This window comes from Osmerus eperlanus, chromosome 15 (assembly GCF_963692335.1).
Source record: "Osmerus eperlanus chromosome 15, fOsmEpe2.1, whole genome shotgun sequence".
NCBI classification, from domain to species: Eukaryota; Metazoa; Chordata; class Actinopteri; order Osmeriformes; family Osmeridae; genus Osmerus; species Osmerus eperlanus.
Window position 1 is genome coordinate 2,820,258 of NC_085032.1, and position 26,574 is coordinate 2,846,831.

Consider the following 26,574-nt stretch of genomic DNA (forward strand, 5'->3'; position numbering starts at 1 on the left):
AGGAGTAGTAGAGAAGCAGGGGGAAGAGGAGGAGGAGGCAGCAGTAAGGAGGAGGAGGTAGCTGCTCTCCCTGTGTCAGCAGACCAGGTGTGGACAGGAACAACATGACACAGATAAGTCAAGTTTGCTTAAACAGAGGAACAGGGAGGAAGAGGGGGAGGGAGGAGGGCAGAGGAGGAAAGAGGGAGAGAGTAGGTGGGGAAGGGGCAGGGCAGAGGAACAGGAGAAAGAGAGCGGAAGAAGCCAAAACAGAGGAGTATTAAGACACAAAACAGAGGAAGAAAGAGAGGGAGAGATAGAGGGAGAAATGCAGACATAAGGAGGACACATCCCTCTCTATGCTTCCATGCTGAATCATGTCTGCAGCCTGCCAACTGTATATGATCCCAGCACACACACACCCACATACACACACACACGTGAATGGATGCAGAAAGACAGATCGCCTAGTACAAGTCAAATGCCGGCCCATTATGCACTTTGCCCTAGAGCGTTTGATTGGGCGGTGTCTGCTTGGGTCATTGTTCCTGTGGTGCATGCAGCGGTAGGGACAGGAGACGAGGGAAGCATTCACGTCCTGCTAACATGTTTCCTCTAACAGAGTAGAGGGGGGAGAAAGGAGAGAGACAGAAGGGGTAGTAGAGAGAGAGAGGGCTGGGAGGAGAGAGTAGAGAGAGAGAGAGAGATAGAGATAGAGATAGAGAGAGAGAGAGAAGGGGAACTAGAGAGAGAAAGCATGGAGGATAGAGAGACAGAGAGAGACAGACACAGAGAGACATGGAGAGAATGGGGAGTAGAGAGAGAAAGAGAGCAGGGAGGATAAGGGAAGAGAGAGACAGAGATAGAGACAGAGACAAAGACAAAGAGAGCAGAAAGAGAGAGAGTAGCCCTATCAGATCCAGGCCCTGCTGAGACTTCAGGCCATCACCCAACAACATGGCTACCAACAAGCTGTTGTTCTACAGAGCTGAAAGAGGTGTGTTTCAAGTGCCTGTGTGTGATGCTTCCTCACCGGCTTGCTCTCCTCCTCTTCCTCCTCCTCCTCCTCCTCTTCCTCAGAGCAGTCGCTCTGCTCATCGTCCTCTTCCTCGGGAAGCTCCAGGTCCGACTCTCCGGGGGCGATAGGAACACTGATGGTCAGGTTAGGGTTGGTCATGTAGCTGTCTCCATCAGGCAACATGTACTGCTCTCCATGGCGACCTACACAACACAACGCAATGGTTGCACTTTCCATGGCAACCGACACTTGTTACCCTCCCCCCTTACTTATTACCCCCAGGACCAGTCTGTTACCCCCCTCACCTATCACCACTTAGTACCAGTCCAGGGCTCGAAAAAACAACTTTTTTACTTGCGAGCACCAGCAAAAATTTAAGAGCACCCACTGAATATTTTGATATTGTCTTTTCAGCTCTTCAATTTTTTTGCACGAGTTAGCTCCCTGTCACGAGACAACGGAGCGAAGTGACAAGGAGTGATTGACGGCTTATTTTAACCAATCTAAAATCTGCATTAAAGTTAAGAACGTAATGATGAATTTTAACTGGTTATGTAACGTGGGATAAAACTGTAGACCAGTCACTTTATCAGCTCACAGGAGGCGCATACTGTGTAGTAGGCTAATTAGCGAGCGTTTGGTAAAGAATTTAAAACAGGTCATACCATAACGATCATTTGCACTCGCACAAATGCTCCCAAATATATCTTGAGGTTGCACAGATGCAATTTCAGGAGCATTTGTGACCAAAATGGTCACAATTTCAAGCCCTGCAGTCTGTTACCCCCTCACCTATGACCCCCACAGGGTTTCTGCAGTTTTCAAAAAGTTACATTTAAAACTTTTTAAGACCTTTATGAATGCAATTTAAGACCTATTTCATGTCCTTACTGGCCAACAAAGTATGAAGGATATGAAGTAAAATCAATATTCCCAAAATTACTTGCAAAGTAAATTAATGTATTCACATTCAACTGAACATGACTACACAGAAACAGGCTTCAAACCAAGCACTAAATGCACTTTTCTCGAGCCAGATCTCGTTGAACTTGGACTTACCCATATTCGATTAAAGCAACGTTAACAGAAACAATTTTTACTTATTACTTCTAGTCGTAGCTTTTTTATGAGAGGAGGCACCACGTTATCCCACACTCTACATCGTAACCCACTACCTTGGCGTGCTCCGATAAATTCTGACCGGGCTGAAGTTTGCAGTGTTTTTATTGGTTCCATGTGGGTTTCGTTTTGTTGTAGTGTGATTGATAAAAAAATCCCCAAATCACATTAAGAAGCACTGAAGTTTAAAACTTTATAAAAGTCACATATATTCCAATACATTTTTAAGACCAGTCAAAATCCTAATTAAGACTTTTTATGACATTTTAAGGCCTAAAATTGGAATTATTTGATTTTAGACTTTTTAAGACTTTGCCCCCAGTACCAGTCTGTTACCCCCCTCACCTATCACCCCCAGGGGCATCCCGTTCCCCTCAGGGTGTAGTTGGCTGAGCCTCCTTAGCTTCATCATGGCCTTGGCCTCCTTGCTCTTCTGCCGCCGCCGTTTGAAGTTCCCATTGAAGAAGTTGCAGAGCTGCTTTCGCAGCCAGCCCAAGCCTCGCGCTATCCTGGCGATGGCAATCTGCAGGTTGTTCATCTCGCCGTCATCATCCGGAGCTGAGAGGTTGTCACAGCTGAAGGAGCTGAGCAACAGGGCCAGGAACAGGTTCAACACCTGGACAGCAGAGAGAAACAGGTTCAACACCTGGACAGCAGAGAGAGAGAAAGGTTCAACACCTGGACAGCAGAGAGGATGGATCGATATAAATCGCCTGTTACCTCATCTACACAGGTGTGTGGGTGTGTACTGTGTTTGTGTGTACTGTGTGTGTGCGTGTGTCTCCTGTGTTTGTGCAGTGGCGGATCTAAGGTGTGGCAAGGGGTGGCAGCTGCCACCCCAATAAAAAACACTGCCACCCCAATATTTATTTTTTATTTATTTTTTATGCATTTAGCCGACACTTTTATCCAAAGCGACTTCCAAGAGAGAGTTTTACAAAAGTGCATAGGTCACTGATCATAACAACGAGATAGCCCCAAACATTGCGGGTAGCCAAAACATGAAGCATGCATTGAGAAAAAAGAGAAGAACATGTAGTGAAACAAGTTACAATTAAACAACATGAACCTCAATCTTCCCATGGAAAATATTATTTGTACATTACAGAACATTTCAATAAATAATATTAATGTTACTGTTTAATTGGGTGTGCTTTGCCTTCGGCAAGGGCACAACCTTTGTTCTCTCACATATATATTATTATTGGGTGTGCTTTGCCTTCGGCAAGGGCACAACCTTTGTTCTCTCACATATATATTATTGGGTGTGCTCAAGCCTTCGGCGAGAGCACAACCTTTGTTCTCTCACATATATATTATTATTATTATTTTTTTATTTCTTTTTGCCCCCCTAAAACTCAGTCAATATTTGGCCTACATAGACAACGTAGGTGTCAAAAGTTTCGTCTTGGTAGCGATTGAGTTGCTTCTATTGGAATTTACGTTCCGTTGCATGGTTTAGGCTCAAGTTAAGTTTTTGTGGCGAAAAGTGAAGCTAATAGTGATGGGTTGTTCGCGAACGATCCGGCTCTAAGAGCCGGCTCTTGAAGGTGAACGTCGGGAGCTGGCTCGCATATCTGAAGAACCGACTCTATTTTTAATAGATTAATACAGCCTATAAAAACTAAATGATTATGAAATAATGAATTATTAATTAATTAATTGTATTTAAAATAATTGACTAATTCAAAGAACAACAAAAAAATACTTGTAGGCTTAAAGGCGCACACGATCATCCTCACATTCTGTTCCTGTCAATCCTGCATGAGGGAGGGCTGAGCCAACTCACACACAGTGAGAGAGTAGTCAAAACTCGGAAGAGAGCCATGACAAATCAATGCATTTTTAAAGATATGTGGTTACGGTCGAGTATGATTTCATTTAATAATTTAATTCAAATTGTTTTCACACCTATCATAGTCAAATTCATAGTTAAAACATGTATTTTTAAAAAAGCCGTTCGGGAGCCAAAAGAGCCGGCTCTTTTTAGTGAGCTGAGCCATACGAGCCGGCTCACGAAAAAGAGCCGGAATGCCCATCACTAGAAGCTAACGGTGGCTAATTTGCTAGCCACAGTCACTGACGTTACTAACGTCACTACGTCACTAACGTCACGAAAACACGCGTGACTACCTTTGGCAGAACATTCGTTTCGCATCTGTTAACTTGGGGGATAGCTAGGCTAACTATAGCTTTACTGCAAGGCAGCTGCAGAAACGCCACAAGCAAAGAGGCCAGGGTGATAACTATTTACTCATTTTACTTTGTGATATGACACACAAATGTGATGTGTAATGTACAATATAAGCTGATATTATTAAGGAAGTACATCTACTTTCAGAAACAGTAGTCTACTATTTCACTGAAGTATTAGCATCATGACATTAGCCTGTGTTGCCCGGGCAACACATACTACAGTGGTCTATCTATGATGTATCTGTTTTCAATCGTTAAAATAAACATTCCTCACATATACATTTTCGTTGTAGGATTTATTCTGACATTAGTAAACGATTTGTTGGTGAAATTACCATTACCTGTGGTTTCAAACCAGTGTAGCTCACTGCAACGCTGTAGCTTACGCGAGACACACTACAAAAACATCTACAGTACACAGCTGTTTAGGAAGTCAAACGGCGACAGAACATGTTCGGCACTCCCCTTACTTAAATCAAAAGTCTATCTAACTACTAACCTGAACTTCATTGCCACAGCCTAAACGTTGTCAATCTGTTCATGAAAATAATTAATTTCAGCCTAAACCATACAACGGAACGTTAAATCCAATTCAACCAACGTAATCGCTACCAAGACGAACACAGCAGTAGTCTAGTACTGTACTGTAGTAGTACAATTTACCGTGGCAGCTTCTCCACACAGGGCTATATCGCATTTTGCGTTGTTACTGACAATGATCGCTACCAGTGAGCTTTTTATGAATGAGCGATTTTCCACTAAATAAATGTCAAGCTTATTTACGTTTTGTGAGGCATATTTTCAGTTAGCAGATGGTACTGTTTGAATCGCGGTTCCATCTTCTACTGCCTGGTAACGTCGTAGAATAATCTTCAAAGGGGGTTCTTTATTAATGAATGAATGCAATGAGTAGGCTAAATGCCTGAAAATATCATGAGAAGGGAAAAACTTAAAATGACGTTTAAGTCATAGAGATGAGGTCAATTTTTACACCGGTCTGCCAAATTTATTCGTTTTGATTCAACGATGAGGCTGCCTCTTGCAGGGGAAATGAGAAGACATCTATTTCATTCTACACTTCACTCGTATTTTCAGTTGTAAATGAGCAGCAAAAAAAAAATGCTTTTAAATCTATGTAATCTTTATAAATAATAAGTATGCATTTTTATATAAAATATACAGAAATATCAGTTGTAAAAATGTCATTCAAAAACGGACCCCTGTGCAATCGACGCAAGCAAGCACACCCTACAATTTCCCCAGAAATTGTACCCTCTCTAGTTATTATTTCTTTTTGTCCCCCAAAAACTCAGTCAATATTTGGCCTACATACACAACCTAGGTGTCAAAAGTTTCGTCTTGGTAGCCATTGAGTTGCTTCTATTGGGATTTACGTTCCGTTGCATGGTTTAAGTGGAAATTAAGTTTTTGTGGCGAAAAGTGAAGCTAACGGTGGCTAACTTGCTAGCCACAGTCAATGACGCTACTTACGTCACTAACGTCACGAAAACTTGCGTGACTACCTCTAGCAGAACATTAGTTTAGCAGCTTGTTAACTTCTGGGAGATAGCTAAGCTAACTGCTTTACTGCAAGGCAGCTTCAGAAACGCCACAAGCAAAGAGGCCAGGGTGATAACTATTTACTAATTTTACTTTCTGATATGACACACAATTGTGACGTGTAATGTACAATATAAGATGATTTTATTAAGGAAGTACATCTACTTTCGGAAACAGTAGTCTACTATGTCACTGAAGTATTAGCATCATGACATTAGCCTCTGTTGCCCGGGCAACACATACTACAGTGGTCTATGATGCTTCTGTTTTCAATCGTCAAAATAAACATTCCTCACAAATACATTTTCGTTGTAGGATTTATTATGACATTACATTACAGATAAACGATTTGTGGGTGAAATTATCATTACCTGTGGTTTCAAACCAGTGTTACTCACTGAAACGCTGTAGCCTACGCGAGACACTACCAAAACATCTACAGCTGTAGGAAGTCAAACGGCGACAGAACATGTTCGGCACTCCCCTTACTTAAATCAAAAATCTATCTAACTACTAACCTTAACTTCATTGCCACAGCCTAAACTTTGTCAATCTGTTCATGAAAATAATTAATTTCAGCCTAAACCGTACAACGGAACGTTAAATCCAATTCAACCAACGCAATCGCTACCAAGACGAACACAGCAGTAGTCTAGTACTGTACCGTAGTAGTACAATTTACCGGGGCAGCTTCTCCACACAGGGCTATATCGCACTTGGCGTTGTTACTGACAATGATCGCTACCAGTGAGCTTTTTATGAAAGCGATTTTCCACTAAATAAATGTCAAGCTTATTTACGTTTTTGGGGGCATATTTTCAGTTAGCAGATGGTACTGTTTGAATCGCGATTCCATCTTCTACTGCCGGTAACGTCGTAGAATAATCTTCAAAGGGGGTTCTTTATTCATGAATGAATGCAATATGAGTAGGCTAAATTCCTTAAAATATCACGAGAAGGGAAAAACTTACAAGGACGTTTAAGTCATAGAGATTAGGTGAATTTTTACACCGGTCTGCCAAATTTATTCGTTTTGATTCAACGATGAGGCTGCCTCTTGCAGGTGAAATAAGACATCTATTTCATTCTACACTTCACTCGTATTTTCAGTTGTAAATGAGCAGCAAAAAAAAATTGTTTTAAATCTATGTAATCTTTATAAATAATAAGTATGCATTTTTATATAAAGTATACAGAAATATCAGTTGTAAAAATGTCATTCAAAAACGGACCCCTGTGCAACCGATGCAAGCAAGCACACCCTACAATTTCCCCAGAAATTGTACCCTCTCTAGCTTACACTACAATGTTATAGCCTAATCATTTACCATAAGGAGTACTGAGTCAGGTGTACGGAGTCAGGTGGCTGAGTGGTGAGGGAATCAGGCCTGTAATCATAAGGTTGCCAGTTCGATTCCCGGCTGTGCAAAATGGCGTTGTGTCCTTGGGCAAGGCACTTCACCCTACTTGCCTCGGGGGGAATGTCCCTGTACTTACAGTAAGTCGCTCTGGATAAGAGCGTCTGCTAAATGACTAAATGAGTACTGTACCCCCCTACTTTGGATTTTGATTCGCCTCCAGGAGGCCACCCAACAACTTCCTTCTGCCACCCCGAATGAAAATCTCTAGATCCGCCCCTGTGTTTGTGTACTGTGTGTAATGTGTTTTTTTGTGTTCTGTGTGTGTCTTTGTGTGTGTGTGTTTATACAAAGCATATGAAGAAGCCCAGTATAAACAGCAGCTGTGATTTGGTCCTGTTTTTAAATGTCAGCCTGTAACTGGAGCACCACACAACCATGTCAAACAACACAACCTGTTCCGTCTGATTACAGCCAGTCGCGGAGCCAGAGGGGTGGCCGGTGTGGCACTGGACCCCCCTGATATCGGACTGGCCACCCCAGGTGCCACCCCAAAATGTAATTCGCTATCCCTGGCAATTGGATGCTGATCTTGATAAAAGAAGCGTTTCTTTTGACATATGGCAGCGCATTGAGGATATTTCCACAGTTCACCAATCAGTCACAAATCACTATGCCAGTGTCTGATACAGCGCCAGCGACGGAAGACAAGAGCATCATATTAGTTATCGTTTTAAGGTTTAGCATTGGGTTTGAGGCTTCCTGAACAAAATGGTATGAAAGTTGAATTGCTGGGCCGCAGAGCCATAGAAAAAGATTCATATTGGCAATTTGGTTCCATAACAGATTCAGATAAGAGAAATGTCTCTGTTTTTGTTTAGCACTTAACACTACCTTAGTAGCTAACAGCGCAGTTCCTACTGTGGTGTAGTTGATTCAATTTCATTTTCATTTATATAGCACACTTTTAAAACAACAACAGTAGCAGTGGCGGATCTAAGGGGTGGCAGCTGCCACCCCAATACAAAATACTGGCACCCCAATCTTTTAAAAAAAAATTAATTTTTATGCATTTAGCAGTCGTTCGTTCGTTATCTGCCACTTGTCCGGGGGTCGGGTCGCTGGGGCAGCAACCTAAGCAGGGAGGCCCAGACTTCCGTCTCCCCGGCCACTTCCACCAGCTCTTCCTGGGGACCCCGAGGCGTTCCCAGGCCAGCCGAGAGACATAGTCCCTCCAGCGTGTCCTGGGTCTTCCCCGGGGCCTCTTCCCAGTAGGACGTGCTCAGAACACATCACCAGGGAGGCGTCCAGGAGGCATCCTGATCAGATGCCCGATACACCTCAGCTGGCTCCTCTCGACGCGGAGGAGCAGCGGTTCTACTCTGAGCCCCTCCCGGATGACCGAGCTTCTCACCCTATCTCTAAGGGAGAGCCCGGACACCCTGCGGAGAAAGCTCATTTCGGCGGCTTGTATTCGCAAGCTCGTTCTTTCGGTCACTACCCACAGTTCGTGACCATAGGTGAGGGTAGGAACGTAGATCGACTGGTAAATAGAGAGCTTTGCCTTTCGGCATTTAACAGACGCTTTTATCCAAAGCGACTTCCAAGAGAGAGCTTTTAACCACACGGTACACAGGCTACTAGCAAGGCAAACAGCTGTTTGGCCCTAGCCCACGCTAAATAAAATAAAGGTAGCCCACAAAACAATAGTGACCGTCTCTTGTGAAACCCAGACGTAACAGAAAGAACAGACGCTAAACCTGGTCTAAACTTCGAATGCGCCATCCCCCCTCAATGCACCAACCACCAAGATGCCCGGCATTCGAACATTCCGGGCATTCCCGTGATTGGCAGACAGCAGGTTGATTGGCATGTCGGACCCCGCGAACACTACTGGTAAAAAAACAACTAACAGCCTAACACATAACACAGGTCTTTCTGTGTGGGTCGCTACACTATTTTTGTACTTTAACTGCTAAGATTCCTTGATGAGATGCCTTATGCATCTACTCACGTTACAAAAGATTAACACTGCAGGCAGATAGCTACCCTGTTTGCTATTGTATAATGCCTGTTTGAAATACGTATTTCAGAGTAGGGCTAGCAATGAACTAGTAACTTAAAGGCTGGTATTTTGATTGAAGATAATAATGGGGATATGTTTAAGATTGATATTGGACTCAAATGTGGGTAATTGAATGTGTAGGCCTACATGTAATTATTATTTTTTGCTTCACTTTTTGACTTCAAACATTAAAAGAAAGGGTGAGATAGCAGACTTCTTCAAAAAGCTGAGCAAACAGGATCAGGTGGAAATAGACCCCAGTCCTTGCACCACCCCAAGACCTCAGAGCAGCTCCCTCCTCGAGGCTACAGGCACAAGGTCAGAGCATACTAGGCAGTCAGTCACATGCCAAGTTCAGCTTGTGTTTGTAGGCCACACATGTAAGCCTACAAAAAAGTTTTTTTCCGATTAAGCCTCACTTTAAAATGTTGGTTGTTGATTCATGAGTGTTCTTGTGTTGATGGCTGTGGCATTTTTTGTGTGAGTATACACTAATAGTTATGTTTTAATGTAAAAGAAGGATTCTAACCTCTCACCTGGTTAGACCCAGATTATATATTCATGAAAACAAAGTGACGAAAGTCTCTCCAGTTTGTGAGTAACCTACAGTAAATTGTGTGTAAGAAAGAAATTAGTTGCAATTCAGATGTAGAGACACAGTCTATTCATAGTAAATGTAGAATTTGATTCAAGTAACCCTAGTGGACCATACTAGGCCACACTGAAGAACTCAGGCTTAAGTGAATTTGAATTTATATTTCTCATCAGCAATCATATGAATAATTTACACTGCTTAGATGCCAGGCTAAGGTTACACACACATTTTCAGTCTTGGTCTGTGGACCCCCTGAAGTAGCCCTGGCCACCCCTTGGCCACCCCATATATAAAAGTCTGGTTCCGCCACTGATTACAGCATTTGAGTGTGTGTGTGTATAAGAAAGAGTGTGTGTGAGTGTGTGAGATAGTGTGTTTGTGTGAGTGTGTGCGACAGCGTGTGTGAGTGTGTTCATTAAACAACACCCTGATCTCTTCACCACATCAAGAGTGCTTTCTCTACCTCTCCAGTGAATCAAGCTGGCAGACTGCTTTGTGATAGCATTAGGCCAGGGATTCCCAAAGTGTGGTGCGCACACACCTGGGGGTGCACAAGCTGCCTCTAGGGCAGGGGTCGGCAACAGGCGGCCCGCGGGCCAATTGTGGCCCGCCAGCGATTTTATTTGGCCCGTCAAAATATTTCCGCTTATATTTTTTTTGTATCGTTTTTTTCCCCGTCGACTTTTATTTTGAAACCGGAAACTGGGTATGGTGTCATTGACTTTTCTGAAGTATTTTCTCGCTATGTCATCGCTACCATAGACATATGATCCAAAGCACCCCGATAGCACCCCCCAAAATATTGCTTGTGAAATTAATAGTTTTCAGGCCCGGAGTGGCCATCGGGAGAATAGGGAGAATTCACGGTGGGCCGCTCTGCCCGCTTATAAATTAGGCCAGAAGATCACTTGCTTTCTCTTAGTTTTTTCACACACCGAATAAAAGGATATGTCTTAAGTTTGTTAAGTTACTGTGTGACTGATAAGTAAGCTAATAGGCTACATTAGGTTTTAATCTAATTAAGTGCATGATCTGACCGTGCATTAAAAAGTGCTGTTTTCAGTTGTCGCGCATGCTCTCTTTCTCAAACACAAGTATGTGTACCAAGTTGTTGCTATGGAGACAACCCTAAACCATCATTTATTGTTGTGGAGGGAGTTAGCTAGATTAAGCTGATGCGAAAAGAATAAACTGGAAGGGAAAAATATCCCAGGAGGAACTGAAAAAGCCAGGTAAAAAAAGAAAGATCTGTCACTTCATAAATCTAGGTTCTTGCAAGGGTGGGAAAAATGTTTTCTTAAAAGCCCTGAATCTTTCAGGTAAACATTTGGGTTGTAATTTCCGGAAAATATAAGAATATGAGTCCAACGTAATGTTTATTTAGGTTAGGCTACATAAAGTTTAAAAACTATTTTGCACCGAAATTAATGCAAAACCTTTCGCTCGCGCGAATGCGCGCTCGCATTAATATGAACTTCCGATTTCACCTCACATCAAAACCTTCGCTAGGTCCTAGTAATCCTATTCTCACTGGATGACAGTATTTATGTGCACCAACGATGACGACCCACCACGTTGGGATGACAGTAACGACCATGTTGATAGAGAGAGTTCGTTAAAATAATGAAATTATTCAAACAGACCACCAATTCACATTCACATGGTTAATAGGCCTAGTTGTTGCGAGTGCACGTATCGCAAGGGCACCTATCGCAGCGTCTAAATAACACAGACTCTGGCCCGTCATCTTGTGGCGAGGAAAAATACTGGCCCGCGGCCCAAGTTACTTGCCGACCCCTGCTCTAGGGGGTGCGCGAGAGGAAAAATGTAATGGTGGTCTAATGGTGTAATAATTAATATTAATTATTATATGGCAACGACAGTACGAGCGTTCTGATTGAATAATAGGTAGTCATGCCAGCCACGTATTGAGAGAGGGAGAGGTGGAAAGACAGAGAGAGATGAAGAGATGAAGAACTGGAGAGTGATACAGAGAAATAGAGAGATGGAGAGATGGACTTTAACTTTGATTTTAAACATATATTTAATGGTTAAATTAAACCATTACACAGTTACACCACAACAGACATTTTGGATTCTACTTACTCATGTTGAAGCCAAAGCTCAGATCAAATTATACAGACAAAAAACAAAAATTTAAACAAAAAGAGAGATGGAGAGAGAGAGACAGATGAGATGGAGAGATGGTAAGATGAGGAACTGGAGAGATGGACAGATGGATAGAGAGACAGAGAACAAGAGAGATGGAGAGACAGAGAGTTGGAGAGATGGAGAGTGAGACAAAGACAAAGAGAGACGGAGATGGGGGCATGGAGAACTGGAGAGGGAAAGATAGAGATAGTGAAAAAGAAAGTGAGTACAGAGAGAGAGGGAAATAAATAGAAAGATAGAAAGAGAGAGGGAAAGTACAACGTAAAAGACAGTACAGATAGACAGAGAGAGAGACAGAGAGAGAGAGATATTCCAGTTTCACAATTTAAGGGCCAGTGACTCAACCATGTGTAATTATTGAAACTATTCTTTATCTGAACATTTGTTTTGTAAATACACTCACTGATAGGATGATGTCAGTCAGTGGCCGGAAAGATGCATGACAATTAAAAAGGGTTGACTTTGTTTCTTAGAACTCCGCCGGATTATATAAATTCAAGGCAGAGTGGTCAGATGAATGCATGACATGGGTTTCAAACGGCCTTATATACACTGGAGTAAACAACTTCAAAAATAGTTTCCACAGAGTATTTTCCTACATGGCAAAGCAGGTAATATGCATGTTTGTACTCTAAAAAGGGTATAGCTGTCAGTGTCATCACTCATTGAATCATGTTCCTCTGAACAATTGAGACCCTTGGGACCTTTGTCTAAATGCATACTGGGGTGAACTCCCTAGGATGACTTACTAACAGTGTTGTAGTCAAGACCAACTAAACCGAGACCAAGTCATGACCAAGACCAGAGTGTATCGAGACCGAGACAAGACCAAGACAGGACGAGACCGGGTCAAGACCTGACCACTCAAAATACACAAGCAATAGGGTTTGACTAGGTATAAAGTTAGATTTGATCTGTAACTGTGTATTTGAACAAAAATTGTGCACTATGTGCCATGTGCTTATGGCCAGGCAAAACAGCGTATTTAATATGTTGTGTTTTTTTTTCTTAGAGGCGCATTAGTAGGCTACTCGGTTTCTGCTTTCACATCTCTCTCACCCAAGAGAAGGAACGCGGTACTGCGCGTTTAACTTAACATTATTAAGTCGGGAAAGGTACGAAGCTGACATGAGTTAACGTTGGTGTAACATAACTTTATATTCATCATGGCTACATAGCTTTATGTGTGTTTTCTTTTGGAAGTCATTGTAAACTGTTTGTGGTTCAGGTAACCAAATCTAATTATAACAGTTCAGTCAAGACAATCACGTATTAGATTTGAGCATTTATTGTTACATGACATGGACATGTAGATTTAACTTTGGCGGAGTGGATGATCTAAGGGAAGCACTCCCTGCCTCCTCGATGCAACACATACATACACAACATATGAGGCAGGGAGCAATAGAGATATAATCCCCCTGTTGGAGAGAACATACAGACAGCATGGGGGAGAAGGGGATGGTGGAGGGCGGCAGCAGTACTGATCATACAACAACCGGGGTGAGTGTGTGCATATCCGCGCATCTTTTAAAGACGCCTTATCGGACGTGGCCCAATGAATATGCGCTGCTAACGTGGGTGTGGTAGTGGGCGGAGGAAAGGAAGGTGGAGTAAGACGCCTTACGTCCCCGATAAATGAATGACGCGTGCTGCCTGATTGCCCTGCCTGAACAAGCTGCGCTTATATTTGGCCAACATCTTCAGACAGCCACTGTTTCACCTATTTTCCTCTTTCACTTTTTTGTTGCGAGGAGGGGTGATGGGTAATTTCAAATGAGAAACTAGAGAGGGTACAATTTGTGGGGTGTGCTTGCGTCGGTTGCAGATATGTTTCCAGGCTGTGAATATCAACACCCTGTATTTTTGTACGCCCTTCGACTGGTTAGCTCCTGCGATTCCCACACCGGAGCTAGGTCTGAATCTAGGAGCAAAACGGAGCACAGCTGCCAGCTGTAGGTATATGCAGGTAGAAACTCTAGTGCTAAATAACTATTTAGCTGGTCGGCTCCATGACGCCGGGTAATTAGGGCTCGTGAGACTGCTTACCAAAAGAACAAAGAGGAACCCACTTGTCTAGCAGATTAAGACATGTTCGTAGGTACCTAGCGAAAAGTAGCCTCAACTTTCTAAGACTTTTAGCTACGGTACTAATGCTGAGGGCTCGCTGATATTGCTGTCTGTTACTAGAACGGCGTATCTATGCGTGTCTGCGTCGTTGCTAACGTTTGCTGACGTTGTGACGTTAGGCTCGCACTGAGGTCCCTTGGTGCACACAAAAACGTAATTCAAGCCTAAACCGTGTAACGGAACGTAAATCCCAATAGAAGCAACGCAATTGGGACCAAGACAAACCGTTTGACACCGGCGTTGTCTATGTAGTCCAAATATTGCCGGATCCTTAGGTGTGGGAAAATAATAATAAATAAATATAGCTGCAGGCAGCAATGGCGGGTTCCTCATCAACATTGCAAACTTTTGCAAAATGGACATGATACAGACATGTACCCATTTCAAGACAGTTGGAGCAATGGCTGATTTTAAGTCATTTTTTGACATTCTTCAAAAATTGTCACTGTGCAGAAAAATCCATGCTGCCGACATTATTGGTTCTTGAGACTTTTTTGTTCCCCATGAGGACCAACTTTGAGACATCTTGGCCTAACAGGGTCAAAATGCCACCCTTTTGAAAGTGACAACTTTGAAGCGTGTTCTGTAAGGCCACCTGTGCTCTGGTCAGGCCCATCATGCAGAGATCCATTCTTTAAAAGCTTTGACCCACCGAACTGTCGTTATTCAACTATGACAAGGTAAAATCAGTTTTGCAATCAATGACTCCTTTAATGGAACCGAACTCTCACTGAAGTAAGCAAGACTTGTCGAAATAAGTCTGGCTTTTCCTTAATCTACGTTGATGGAACACAGTTCTGCCTGTTTAGCAAGCTATTTCTATTCATGTTTTGTTAGTGATTGAATGGTAATGTAAGCTAGCTAAAAACAATGTTAGTTAGCTTGGCTAAAGTGGTTTTCATAGCAACAGAAATCAACAAATCAGATCAATCAAACACCATATGAAGGCTATTGTGTTATGGAGTCAAATAACTTGCTAAATTAATTAAATGTCTGTTAAATGTCAAATCCAACTAGAGAGTTCCAAACAAATTAGATTTGTTTTAACCCTAGAGGTTTAAAAGGCTACCTTTTCCTAAACTGACATGCACCAACTCAGAGCACTGAGTTTAAACATCCATTCACACATTTTGTCTCTATTTTCTACTCTACTCTTAACGCATGACTATGTTTAACTTAATGTCAGCACCTCTCTGTCATCAATTGTCTCTGGAGTGGGGGGTGGGGGCGTCTTATCTAACAAATTACACCGCTGAACTTTTAAAACATATCAATGGCCTACTACAATTGTAAATATCCTTTGGCCTCTTCTCCAATTGGTCCTTAATACAATCTAATCTAAAATCAAATATTTTCTGCCCATTTTGCACAGTTTTTGGGTACTTTCCACATCAGCACCCATTTCCCAGTTCCTCTATTCTGCACTACTACACTTTGACTTTGAAACTTTCATGTAGGCCCATACTATAGCAGTTACAGATATACAACAGAGATGAGAGTGAATAAGAGAAAATGGTTGTGGGATGGTGTTGCACTGTTCTGCTTCTCTTTTTCGCCACTCCTATGAAACATTTCTGGGCACCACTGCTTTTGCCTGTTAGTGCCTGCAATGCTGGGAAGAAAATTATATGGCAACAATAATGTTTAATGTAACTGGCCTTTCTAACAGTACAACTGGCCCCAGCTTGGCACCCCAATGGTCTAGAATCTCCCCTAGCTGCATTGCAAATCAAGACAACAGCCTTTTCATTAGGCCCAGTGGCAGACTCATGCTGTTTGAGGTTGTCAAATGTCACCACTCATGGACTTCTGCCTAAATTGACATGCACCAACTCAGAGCAATGAGTTTCAACAACCATTAGCACATTTACTCTCTATTTTTTGACTCTACTCTTAATGCAAGACTATGTTTAAGTTATTGTCTGAAATTCTCTGTCACCAACTGTCTATGGAGGAACCCTCCCTCACCAAATTGCTTTGGTCATGCTTTCTTAAAAGTCTAGTCCTTAGTTTCATTGTGCCAAAGAAGAATATAAAATGACCAAGCTGTGTTTGGTTGATTCAACTTTATAGTTCTGAAGAAGAAGACCTTCTGTTTCTTTTAACAGTAGAATTAGCTGTGGCCAAACTAGCCACAGAATGGCTACTAGTCTAGAATGGCTACTAGGCCAAGGAGTGAAGGTGGGGGCTTGGTCAGCCCACAATGTCCTGAAATGTTGTGTGTGCATCTCCCCAAGCTTGCGCGTGTGTCAAGAGCTCTGGCCCCTTGTGTGTGTGAGAATTTGGAGCACGCGCACTGAGGAGCAGAGGGAGAAAGGATTTGGGGAAAAAGCCCTAGCAATTAGCCAAGCATGCATGTTTCAAATATTCAACAAACATCTACTTTTCATCTTACATTCAACTTTTTCTCAGATTTATGTACTAAACAAAGCTAATAGTGTCTTACTGAGTGTACTTTGTGACTGCCATCTGACTGTAAGTAACCAGAGTTTGTTTCATTCATTTGTGTTTTGCTAAAACTTTGCCTCAAGGACAGAGGGTAAGGGTATAGCAGCTAAATTGGTCAATAGGTAGCTAGCTAGAGATCGAGTTTCAGGGTACTTGCCGCCGAGTGAGACCCTGGCTTTGTTTACATAATTAGGGCCATTGTAGAATTTGGTTAAATCAGCCCTGACTTCTGTAATCAGATTCAGAGCTAATAGTGTCTTACTGAGTGTACTTCGTGACTGCCATCTGACTGTAAGTAACCAGAGTTTGTTTCATTCATTTGTGTTTTGCTAAAACTTTGCCTCAAGGACAGAGGGTAAGGGTATAGCAGCTAAATTGGTCAATAGGTAGCTAGCTAGAGATCGAGTTTCAGGGTACTTGCCGCCGAGTGAGACCCTGGCTTTGTTTACATAATTAGGGCCATTGTCAGCTGCGCCTTTAGCATATTTAGGCGATTAGCACTGCAGAGGCAGCCTCGTCTGGCAGCCTCGGTGCACGAAGACTCGGTCGAACAAAGACAGGGAGTCTACCTGCGGGAGTCGAACAAAGACAGGGAGTCTACCTGCGGGAGTCGAACAAAGACAGGGAGTCTACCTGCGGGAGTCGAACAAAGACAGGGAGTCTACCTGCGGGAGTCGAACAAAGACAGGGAGTCTACCTGCGGGAGTCGAACAAAGACAGGGAGTCTACCTGCGGGAGTCCACCGAGGATGGCCGACGTGGTGGATCACCTCTTCTGATAAGTATCACCCTATCTGTATTCTAATCCACCTAGAACATATTCATAGCTAGCATGTGTTTCTTCAGCATTCCCGTTCATTACACTACCCGTAGACGTAGATATATCACAAAGTATATACGGTCAACTTCTAACCTTCACTACCTATCCAGATCTTCTCCACCTGCCCTCTCTCTTTCTATAGGGCTCTGGAACTGCCAGTCTGCTGTGAACAAGGCAGACTTCATCCCAGCGTTTGCATCTCATGCTTCTCTTCATGCCCTTGCGCTGACAGAGACATGGATCCGCCCTGAGAACACTGCAACTCCAGCTGCTCTCTCCGTCAACCACTCCTTCACTCACTCACCCCGCTCAACCGGGCGGGGTGGTGGGACAGGGTTGCTTCTTTCCCCACATATTAAATACACATCCACACCACTCCCTGTTACTGCCAAATCATTTGAACACCATTGTGCGATGCTAACTGATCCTATCAAAGCATGCTTAATTGTTCTTTATCGCCCACCAGGCCCGCTAGCCGACTTTGTGGAGGAGCTGGACATGCTCCTCAGCGTCCTCCCGGATGATGGAACCCCCCTGATAGTCCTTGGGGACTTCAACATCCACCTCCAAGGAACTCAGGCCGTCGACTTCTTGTCTCTCCTGACCTCCTTCGACCTGACGCTGCTGAGCACACCGGCGACCCACAAGGCAGGCAAACAGCTAGACCTCATCCTGACACGTAACTGTATCACTGACTTAACCTCTGTAACCCCACTGCATATTTCTGATCACTACTTTATCCAATTCTCTATCTCTCTCCCTCCAACTCCTTCTACCTCCCCTCCCCTTGTAACTTTCCGGCGCAACCTCCGCTCCCTATCCCCCTCCCATTTCTCCTCTATTGTAACATCCTCCCTCCCCCCCATTGACGAGTTCTCGTCCCACCCCACTAACACTGCCACCGACACCTTGTTAACCACTTTAACTGCATCACTTGACTCTCTCTGTCCCCTGTCAACCAGGCCTGCACGATCTTCTCCCTCCTGCCCGTGGCTTACGGATGTTATTCGTGAAGAACGGTCCACGCTTCGGGCAGCTAAGAGGAGATGGCGGTCTGGACCTTGATAAGTATCACTCCCTCCTCAAATCCTTCTCTTCTCACATAACTGGTGCTAAAACCCTCTACTTTCTGAACAAAATTAACTCTGCTTCAAACCCCCACAAACTTTTTTCTACCTTCTCCACCCTTCTTAACCCACCTCCCCCACCCCCTCCCTCCACCCTGACAGCAGACGACTTCTCCTCCTTCTTTGAGAAAACCTACTAAATGACCCTACTAAATGTCTAAACTCTTTTTCTCCCCTGTCTGAGGCAGAGATCTCTGACCTCATTCTCTCTCATCGCCCCACCTCCTGTCCCCTTGATCCTATACCCTCCCCTCTCTTTCAAACCATCTCCCCCTCCATCATAACTTTTCTTCTCCATGTCCTAAACTCCTCTCTTACCTCTGGCACCTTCCCCTCTGCCTTCAAACAGGCTAGAGTTACCCCTCTACTCAAAAAACCCTCCCTTAACCCTGCCGTTCTCCAGAACTACAGACCGGTATCACTGTTACCCTTCCTTTCAAAAACAATTGAACGTGCTGTATCTAACCAACTGTCTAACTTTCTCTCTCAGAACAACCTGCTTGACCCCAACCAATCGGGCTTCAAGACTGGCCACTCCACAGAGACTGCCCTCCTTTCAGTCACCACTGCCCTCCAGTCTGCCAGAGCGGCTTCCAGGTCATCCGTCATCATTCTGCTGGACCTTTCTGCAGCGTTTGATACGGTTAACCACCAGATCCTGCTCGCCAGACTTTCTGAGATGGGCATCACTGGCACTGCACTCCAGTGGATCTCATCCTACCTGTCGGGAAGATCCTACCAGGTTTCCTGGGGAGGCAAACTGTCAGGCCCTCGCCAGCTCTCCACTGGTGTCCCACAGTGCTCCGTCCTTGGACCCCTCCTCTTCTCTCTGTACACCACCTCACTTGGACCAATCATCACCTCCCATGGCTTCTCCTACCACTGCTACGCTGACGACACGCAGCTGTACCTGTCGTTCCCCCCCGACCGATCCGGGGATCTCAGCTAGGATTGAGGCCTGCCTCACAGACATCTCCGCCTGGATGACCGAGCACCACCTCCAGCTGAACCTCGCCAAAACAGAACTTCTCATCATCCCGGCTAAACCCTCCATCGCCCACGATCTCTCAATCACCCTGGGATCTGCGACGGTGACCCCTTCATCCTCTGCCAGGAACCTTGGGGTTACCATGGACGACGAGCTCTCCCTCACGGCCCACAACATCCGGAAGATCAGGAGATACCTGTCTGAGCACTCCACCCAGCTGCTAGTCCAAGCACTTGTCCTCTCCAAGTTGGACTATTGCAACTTGCTGCTCGCTGGTCTCCCAGCATGTGCAACCCGCCCTCTTCAGAGGATTCAGAACGCAGCGGCCCGCCTGGTCTACAATCTACCCAGACGCTCCCATGTTACCCCGCTCTTCATCTCTCTCCACTGGCTACCTATCATGGCCCGTATCAGATTCAAGACCCTGGTATTGACCTTCCGAGCAGTGAACGGGACTGCACCCGTCTACATCAAGTCTCTCCTGCAGCCTTACACCCCCACCCGTCACCTACGGTCTTCTTCAGACAACCGCCTGGTGGTCCCACCGCTCAAGACCGCCCGGTCCCAACACAAGCTCTTCTCCTGTCTGGCCCCCCAGTGGTGGAATCAACTCCCCACCTCCATCAGAGACACTGACTGTCTCTCCACCTTCAAGAAAAGGCTCAAGACGCACTTGTTCCGGGAGTACAACGGTACTTAGGAATGGTTCGCTTGACCCGATGTTAGTTTCCTCAAGGATCACAATGACTCTTGCTTAGAGACTTGTTGCTCTTGGGGTTAGTGGTAACTGACTTAAATTTTTGTACTCGCTGTGATATATTGTTTTTATTATTGTTGCTTGCTTTTTCCACAGGTACACTTGCACTTATAGCAGTTCATGTTGTTTAATTGTAACTTGTTTAACTACATGCTCTTATGGTTCTTCCCTTTGGCACTTATTTTGGTTGTTCACAATGTGTGCTTCATGTTTTGGCTACTCGCAATGTTTTGTGGCTATCTCGTTGTTATGATCAGTGACCTATGCACTTTGTAAAGCTCTCTCTTGGAAGTCGCTTTGGATAAAAGCGTCTGCTAAATGAATAAATGTAAATGTAAACATTCTCAAGAGTTTTCATATGAACTTGTGATTGAATCAGAGTATAATTTTTGGACCGGCGGATGTATAAAGCATTATTTTAGCGTTAGAGATAAATTAGATTTCCTTTATATCAATAATTTTTGGAGATATTAAGTTGCCTTTGCACATGGTAACATGTTGTAGTGTCTTCCTCGTGACATACCAAGTTTGGTGTTGATATCTCAAATATTTGCTGAGATATGACCCAACTTCCTGTTTGGTTGCTTTGCTACCGGACAAACGGTTTTGAAAATCAAATATCCTTATAATACCCAAGTGAGGGTTGCTCTCACAATTATGTGTGCCAATTCTGGGGAAGTTTGGAAAAAAATTGAAGGAGTAGCGAAAAAACGTGTTTTCTTAAAATGACTTGTTTTCTTCAAAATGACGAAAATCCTATATAACTGGAAATTGACGCCATAGGGTGTGTTGAACTCGTCTTGATCCAGGGAATCCATTGGTACCTCATTTTTGAAAATCGGTCATCATATATATTCCTCATGGAGGAATCCTAATAACAATAGGGTTCTCCTACCGGAGGAACCCTAATAATAATATATATGTTAGAGAACAAAGGTTGTGCTCGCCAAAGGCCAGCACACCCAATTAGTTAAGTTATTGGTTGCATTTGAAGCGTGGTGTTTTACATCCAATAACAGTAATGATATTAACAAATACATTAAACAATGCACTGGCAATTTAGTAATATTCCCACAATTGTTGACTTGACCGGTCTTGAAATAAAATCTCCCAAGACAAGACTGAGTAAAAATGCAGTCGATTCTGAGACGAGACCTTCAAAAAGTGGTCTCTTGACCAGTCTGTAGTTTTACAACACTGCTTACTAATGACTTCAGAAGGAGAAGCCTCTCTCATACAAAAACTTGTGTATCACTCACACATACACACAAACACACAGAAACATAATAGGATATACAGCGTTATATCATTTGTATGGATATATATTTGTTTTATGATTAATGATGATTAGCTTATCTGATATGTGTTAACAAGTGTTGTCCCTTTACTGTGGACTGCTTTGGGAACATTGTTCAAACCGAAAACATTCATGCCTATAAAGCATAGTTAATTGAATTGAGAGAGAGTGTGAAAGAGAGATAGAGACCGAGTAAAAGAGTCTGAGTATTTCAGAAACTCCTGATCTACTGGGATTTTCACACACAACCATCTCTAGGGTTTACAGAGAATGTTCTGAAAAATAGAAAATATCCAGTGAGATGCAGTTGTGTGGACGAAAATGGGTTGTTGATGTCAGAGTTCAGAGGAGAATGGGCAGACTGGTTCGAGATGATAGAAAGGCAACAGTAACCCCAATAACCACTTGTTACAACCAAGGCTCACCAAAATTGGACAATAGAAGATTGGAAAAACGTTGCCTGGTCTGATGAGTCTCGATTTCAGATGCGACATTCATTTGGTAGGGTCAGAATTTGGCGTAAACATCATGAAAGCATGCCTTGTATCAACGGGTCAGGCTGGTGGTGCTGGTGTAATGGTGTGGGGGATATTTTCTTGGCACACTTTGGGCCCCTTAGTACTAATTGAGCATTGTTTAAATGCAACAGCCTACCTGAGTATTGTTGCTGACCATGTCCATCCCTTTATGACCACAGGGTACCCATCTACTGATGTCTACTTTCAGCAGGAGAATACACCATGTCACAAAGCTCAAATCATCTCAAACTGGTTTCTTGAACAATGAGTTCACTGTACTCTAATGGCCTCCACAGTCACCAGATCTCGATCCAATAGAGCAACTTTGGGATGTGGTGGAACAGGAGATTCGCATCATAGATGTGCAGCCAACAAATCTGCAGCAACTGCGTGATGCTATCATGATGTCAATATGGACCAAGATCTCTGAGGAATGTTTCCAACACCTTGTTGAAAGTATACCACGAAGAATTAAGGCAGTTCTGAAGGCAAAAGAGGGTCCACCCGGTACTAGCAAGGTGTACCTAATAAAGTGGCCAGTGAGTGTATATTACTATACTAAAAGAAACATTGTAATCTGGAACATTGTAAAAATAAACTAAAAGCCAAAGTAGATTAGAATATTACCTAGCCTTAAAAAGAGACTAGGAACTGGCAGAATATCTCTCTACTGTCAGGTATAGAAGGCAGAGACAGATCCTAACCAAGTGCAGGCTTGGTGACCACAAACTGGCATTTGAAAAAGGACGGCACAAAAAATCATACCAACCAAAAAAACTGAATATGTGGTCACTGTTCAACAGGTGAGGTTGAGACAGAGATGTACTTCTTCCTACAATGTGAACCATTAAATGAAATAAGGAATATTTGCTTTAACAAATTCCACTCTATAATCTCAGATTTAAAAGATATGTATATCTAAAAAAATATATGAATGTATATTTGATGTTCAGGCAACATTGTTATTGCAACATGCATGCCAATAAAGCACACAATTAAATAAATACATAGATAAATACATAAATACATAAATATGGCTATGAAATCAACCCTGAAATAAAAAAAGATGGCAATAAATATATAGATATAGCATCATATAATTATATAGCTGAATCCATTTACCTACATCAATAAATAAATACATTTACTTCAGGTCTCACTAAATGGTAATACCAGCATGGCATAATGGTGAGACTAGATAGTTATAGCTATCTGCCTAGCTATCCAAACTAGAGAGGGTACAATTTCTGGGGAAATTGTAGGGTGTGCTTGCTTGCGTCGGTTGCACAGGGGTCCGTTTTTGAATGACATTTTTACAACTGATATTTCTGTATATGTTATATAAAAATGCATACTAATTATTTATAAAGATTACATAGATTTAAAAGCATATTTTTTTTGCTGCTCATTTACAACTGAAAATACGAGTGAAGTGTAGAATGAAATAGATGTCTTCTCATTTCCCCTGCAAGAGGCAGCCTCATCGTTGAATCAAAACTAATAAATTTGGCAGACCGGTGTAAAAATTGACCTAATCTCTATGATTTAAACGTCATTTTAAGTTTTTCCCTTCTCATGATATTTTCAGGCATTTAGCCTACTCATTGCATTCATTCATTAATAAAGAACCCCCTTTGAAGATTATTCTACGACGTTACCCGGCAGTAGAAGATGGAATCGCGATTCAAACAGCCATACCATACCATCTGCTAACTGAAAATATGCCCCCAAAACGTAAATAAGCTTGACATTTATTTAGTGGAAAATCGCTCATTTATAAAAAGCTCACTGGTAGCGATCATTGTCAGTAACAACGCAAAATGCGATATAGCCCTGTGTGGAGAAGCTGCCCCGGTAAATTGTACTACTACGGTACAGTACTAGACTACTGCTGTGTTCGTCTTGGTACTGTAGCGATTGCGTTGGTTGAATTGGATTTAACGTTCCGTTGTACGGTTTAGGCTGAAATTAATTATTTTCATGAACAGATTGACAACGTTTAGGCTGTGGCAATGAAGTTCAGGTTAGTAGTTAGATAGACTTTTGATTTAAGTAAGGGGAGTGCCGAACATGTTCTGTCGCCGTTTGACTTCCTAAACAGCTGTGTAAGTTAGATGTTTTTGTTGTGTGTCTCGCGTAAGCTACAGCGTTGCAGTGAGGTACACTGGTTTGAAACCACAGGTAATGGTAATTTCACCAACAAATCGTTTACTAATGTCAGAATAAATCCTACAACGAAAATGTATATGTGAGGAATGTTTATTTTAACGATTGAAAACAGATAACGCTACATCATAGACCACTGTAGTATGTGTTGCCCGGGCAACACAGGCTAATGTCATGATGCTAATACTTCAGTGAAATAGTAGACTACTGTTTACGAAAGAAGATGTACTTCCTTAATAATATCAGCTTATACTGTACATTACACATCACAATTGTGTGTCATATCACAAAGTAAAATCAGTAAATAGTTATCACCCTGGCCTCTTTGCTTGTGGCGTTTCTGCAGCTGCCTTGCAGTAAAGCTATAGTTAGCCTAGCTATCCCCCAAGTTAACAGATGCGAAACGAATGTTCTTCCAAAGGTAGTCACGCGTGTTTTCGTGACGTTAGTGACGTAGTGACGTTAGTAACGTCAGTGACTGTGGCTAGCAAATTAGCCACCGTTAGCTTCACTTTTCGCCACAAAAACTTAACTTCAGCCTAAACCATGCAACGGAACGTAAATTCCAATAGAAGCAACTCAATCGCTACCAAGACGAAACTTTTGACACCTACGTTGTCTATGTAGGCCAAATATTGACTGAGTTTTAGGGGGGCAAAAAGAAAAAAAAAAAAAATAATAATAATAATATATATGTGAGAGAACAAAGGTTGTGCTCTCGCCGAAGGCTTGAGCACACCCAATAATGGCAGACGTAGCGACGTAGAGGTGGCAGTGATTTTCTGCTTTGTTAGGCATAGCGACGGTTGCTAGCTTTATTAGCTAACATTACATGGCAATAATCACCCCCCATACTACCTATACATCTTGCACACAAACACGGTACTTGATAAGTCTAAAACTATTTAAGACTTTGTGATCAATGTCTATGTTCTGTAGAGCACTTATCTGCCCAAGTACCTCTACAAAATCTTCAATGTGTGCCAAAATGAGATCCCCTGACAAGCCATGCTGATCAATTTGATCTACTAAAGCCAACATGCCATCTATAACACTACTTATGACTTCCATCATCTCTAATGAATAAGGCAGATACAGCTAATTTTTTGAACAGCCCAATATATTTATTTCCGTCATTTTCTGTAACATAATTAAATATTGATACATTTTTTGTCATGTTTTAATGTAAAATATAATGTGCCAGTTCCCAACGAATGGAAATAAAAAATGTGTGTACAAATCCTTTGTACACAAGGATTTTGAGCTTTACTCACATTTAAAAAAAAATTTGAACACAACTGTATATATTTACATTTAGTCATTTAGCAGACGCTCTTATCCAGAGCGACTTACAGTAAGTACAGGGACATTCCCCCGAGGCAAGTAGGGTGAAGTGCCTTGCCCAAGGACACAACGTCAGTTGGCATGACCGGGAATCGAACTGGCAACCTTCGGATTACTAGCCCGATTCCCTCACCGCTCAGCCACCTGACTCCCTATATATCCCATATATAGATGTAAATATAGAGTTAGAGATAGAGTTAAAAGAGAGTTAAAGAGAGAAAGAGAGAGGGATTGAAAAAAAAGATTGATAGGGGAAATGAACGCTCATCTCTCTCTCTACCTCTCCCCCAGTGTAACCCAGTGCTCTAGTTACTTCCTTGCTGGTGTATCACTGTTTCCAGACCTGAGAGGACCTGACTGTTTAGCCATTTATTAATAATGCCTGAACCTGTTGCTGCCTGATCAATAATTCTGTGTTCTGCTCAGCCAGATTGTGTACCCTCCAGGTAGGTGTGTGTGTGTGATTGTGAGTGTGTGTGGCAGGGCAGTAGGTGACAAAGTCTGGGTCAAGTAGATTCTCTGGTTTATCATAATTACACATGCTTTAGTTGAGTTTAGTATGGCTTACAGACAGACAGACAGGCAGACTCCAGACAGGCAGGCATACAAGCAGCCAGAGAGACAGACAGAAAGACACAGACAGACATTAAGGCAGGCAGAGACACTGACAGACAGGCAGGCAGACAGAGACACAGACAGATTCACAGATACACAGAGACAGGCAGGCAGGCAGGCAGAGGCAAAAAGGCAGGCAGAGACAGAAAGGCAGGTAGAGACAGAAAGGCAGGCAGACAGAAAGGCAGGCAGACAGAAAGGCAGGCAGACAGAAAGGCAGGCAGACAGAAAGGCAGGCAGAGACAGAAAGGCAGGCAGGCAGAACACTGATGGTGTGACTCCTAAAGCCCTGTGAAATATTTA

The 26,574-nt window shown here is 43.0% G+C and overlaps 1 protein-coding gene across 1 annotated transcript in view; it reads right to left on the bottom strand.

The window, feature by feature from the left end:
• Window positions 1-26,574, bottom strand: part of LOC134035327 (sodium channel protein type 5 subunit alpha-like) — a 214,378-nt gene that overhangs the window by 67,362 nt on the left and 120,442 nt on the right. The window contains exons 18-19 of the mRNA XM_062480326.1: window positions 2,462-2,732; window positions 1,013-1,200 (exon numbers count right to left, since the gene is read on the bottom strand). Coding sequence (XP_062336310.1) covers window positions 1,013-1,200; window positions 2,462-2,732 — 459 coding nt within the window. The remainder of the gene's footprint in view (window positions 1-1,012; window positions 1,201-2,461; window positions 2,733-26,574) is intronic.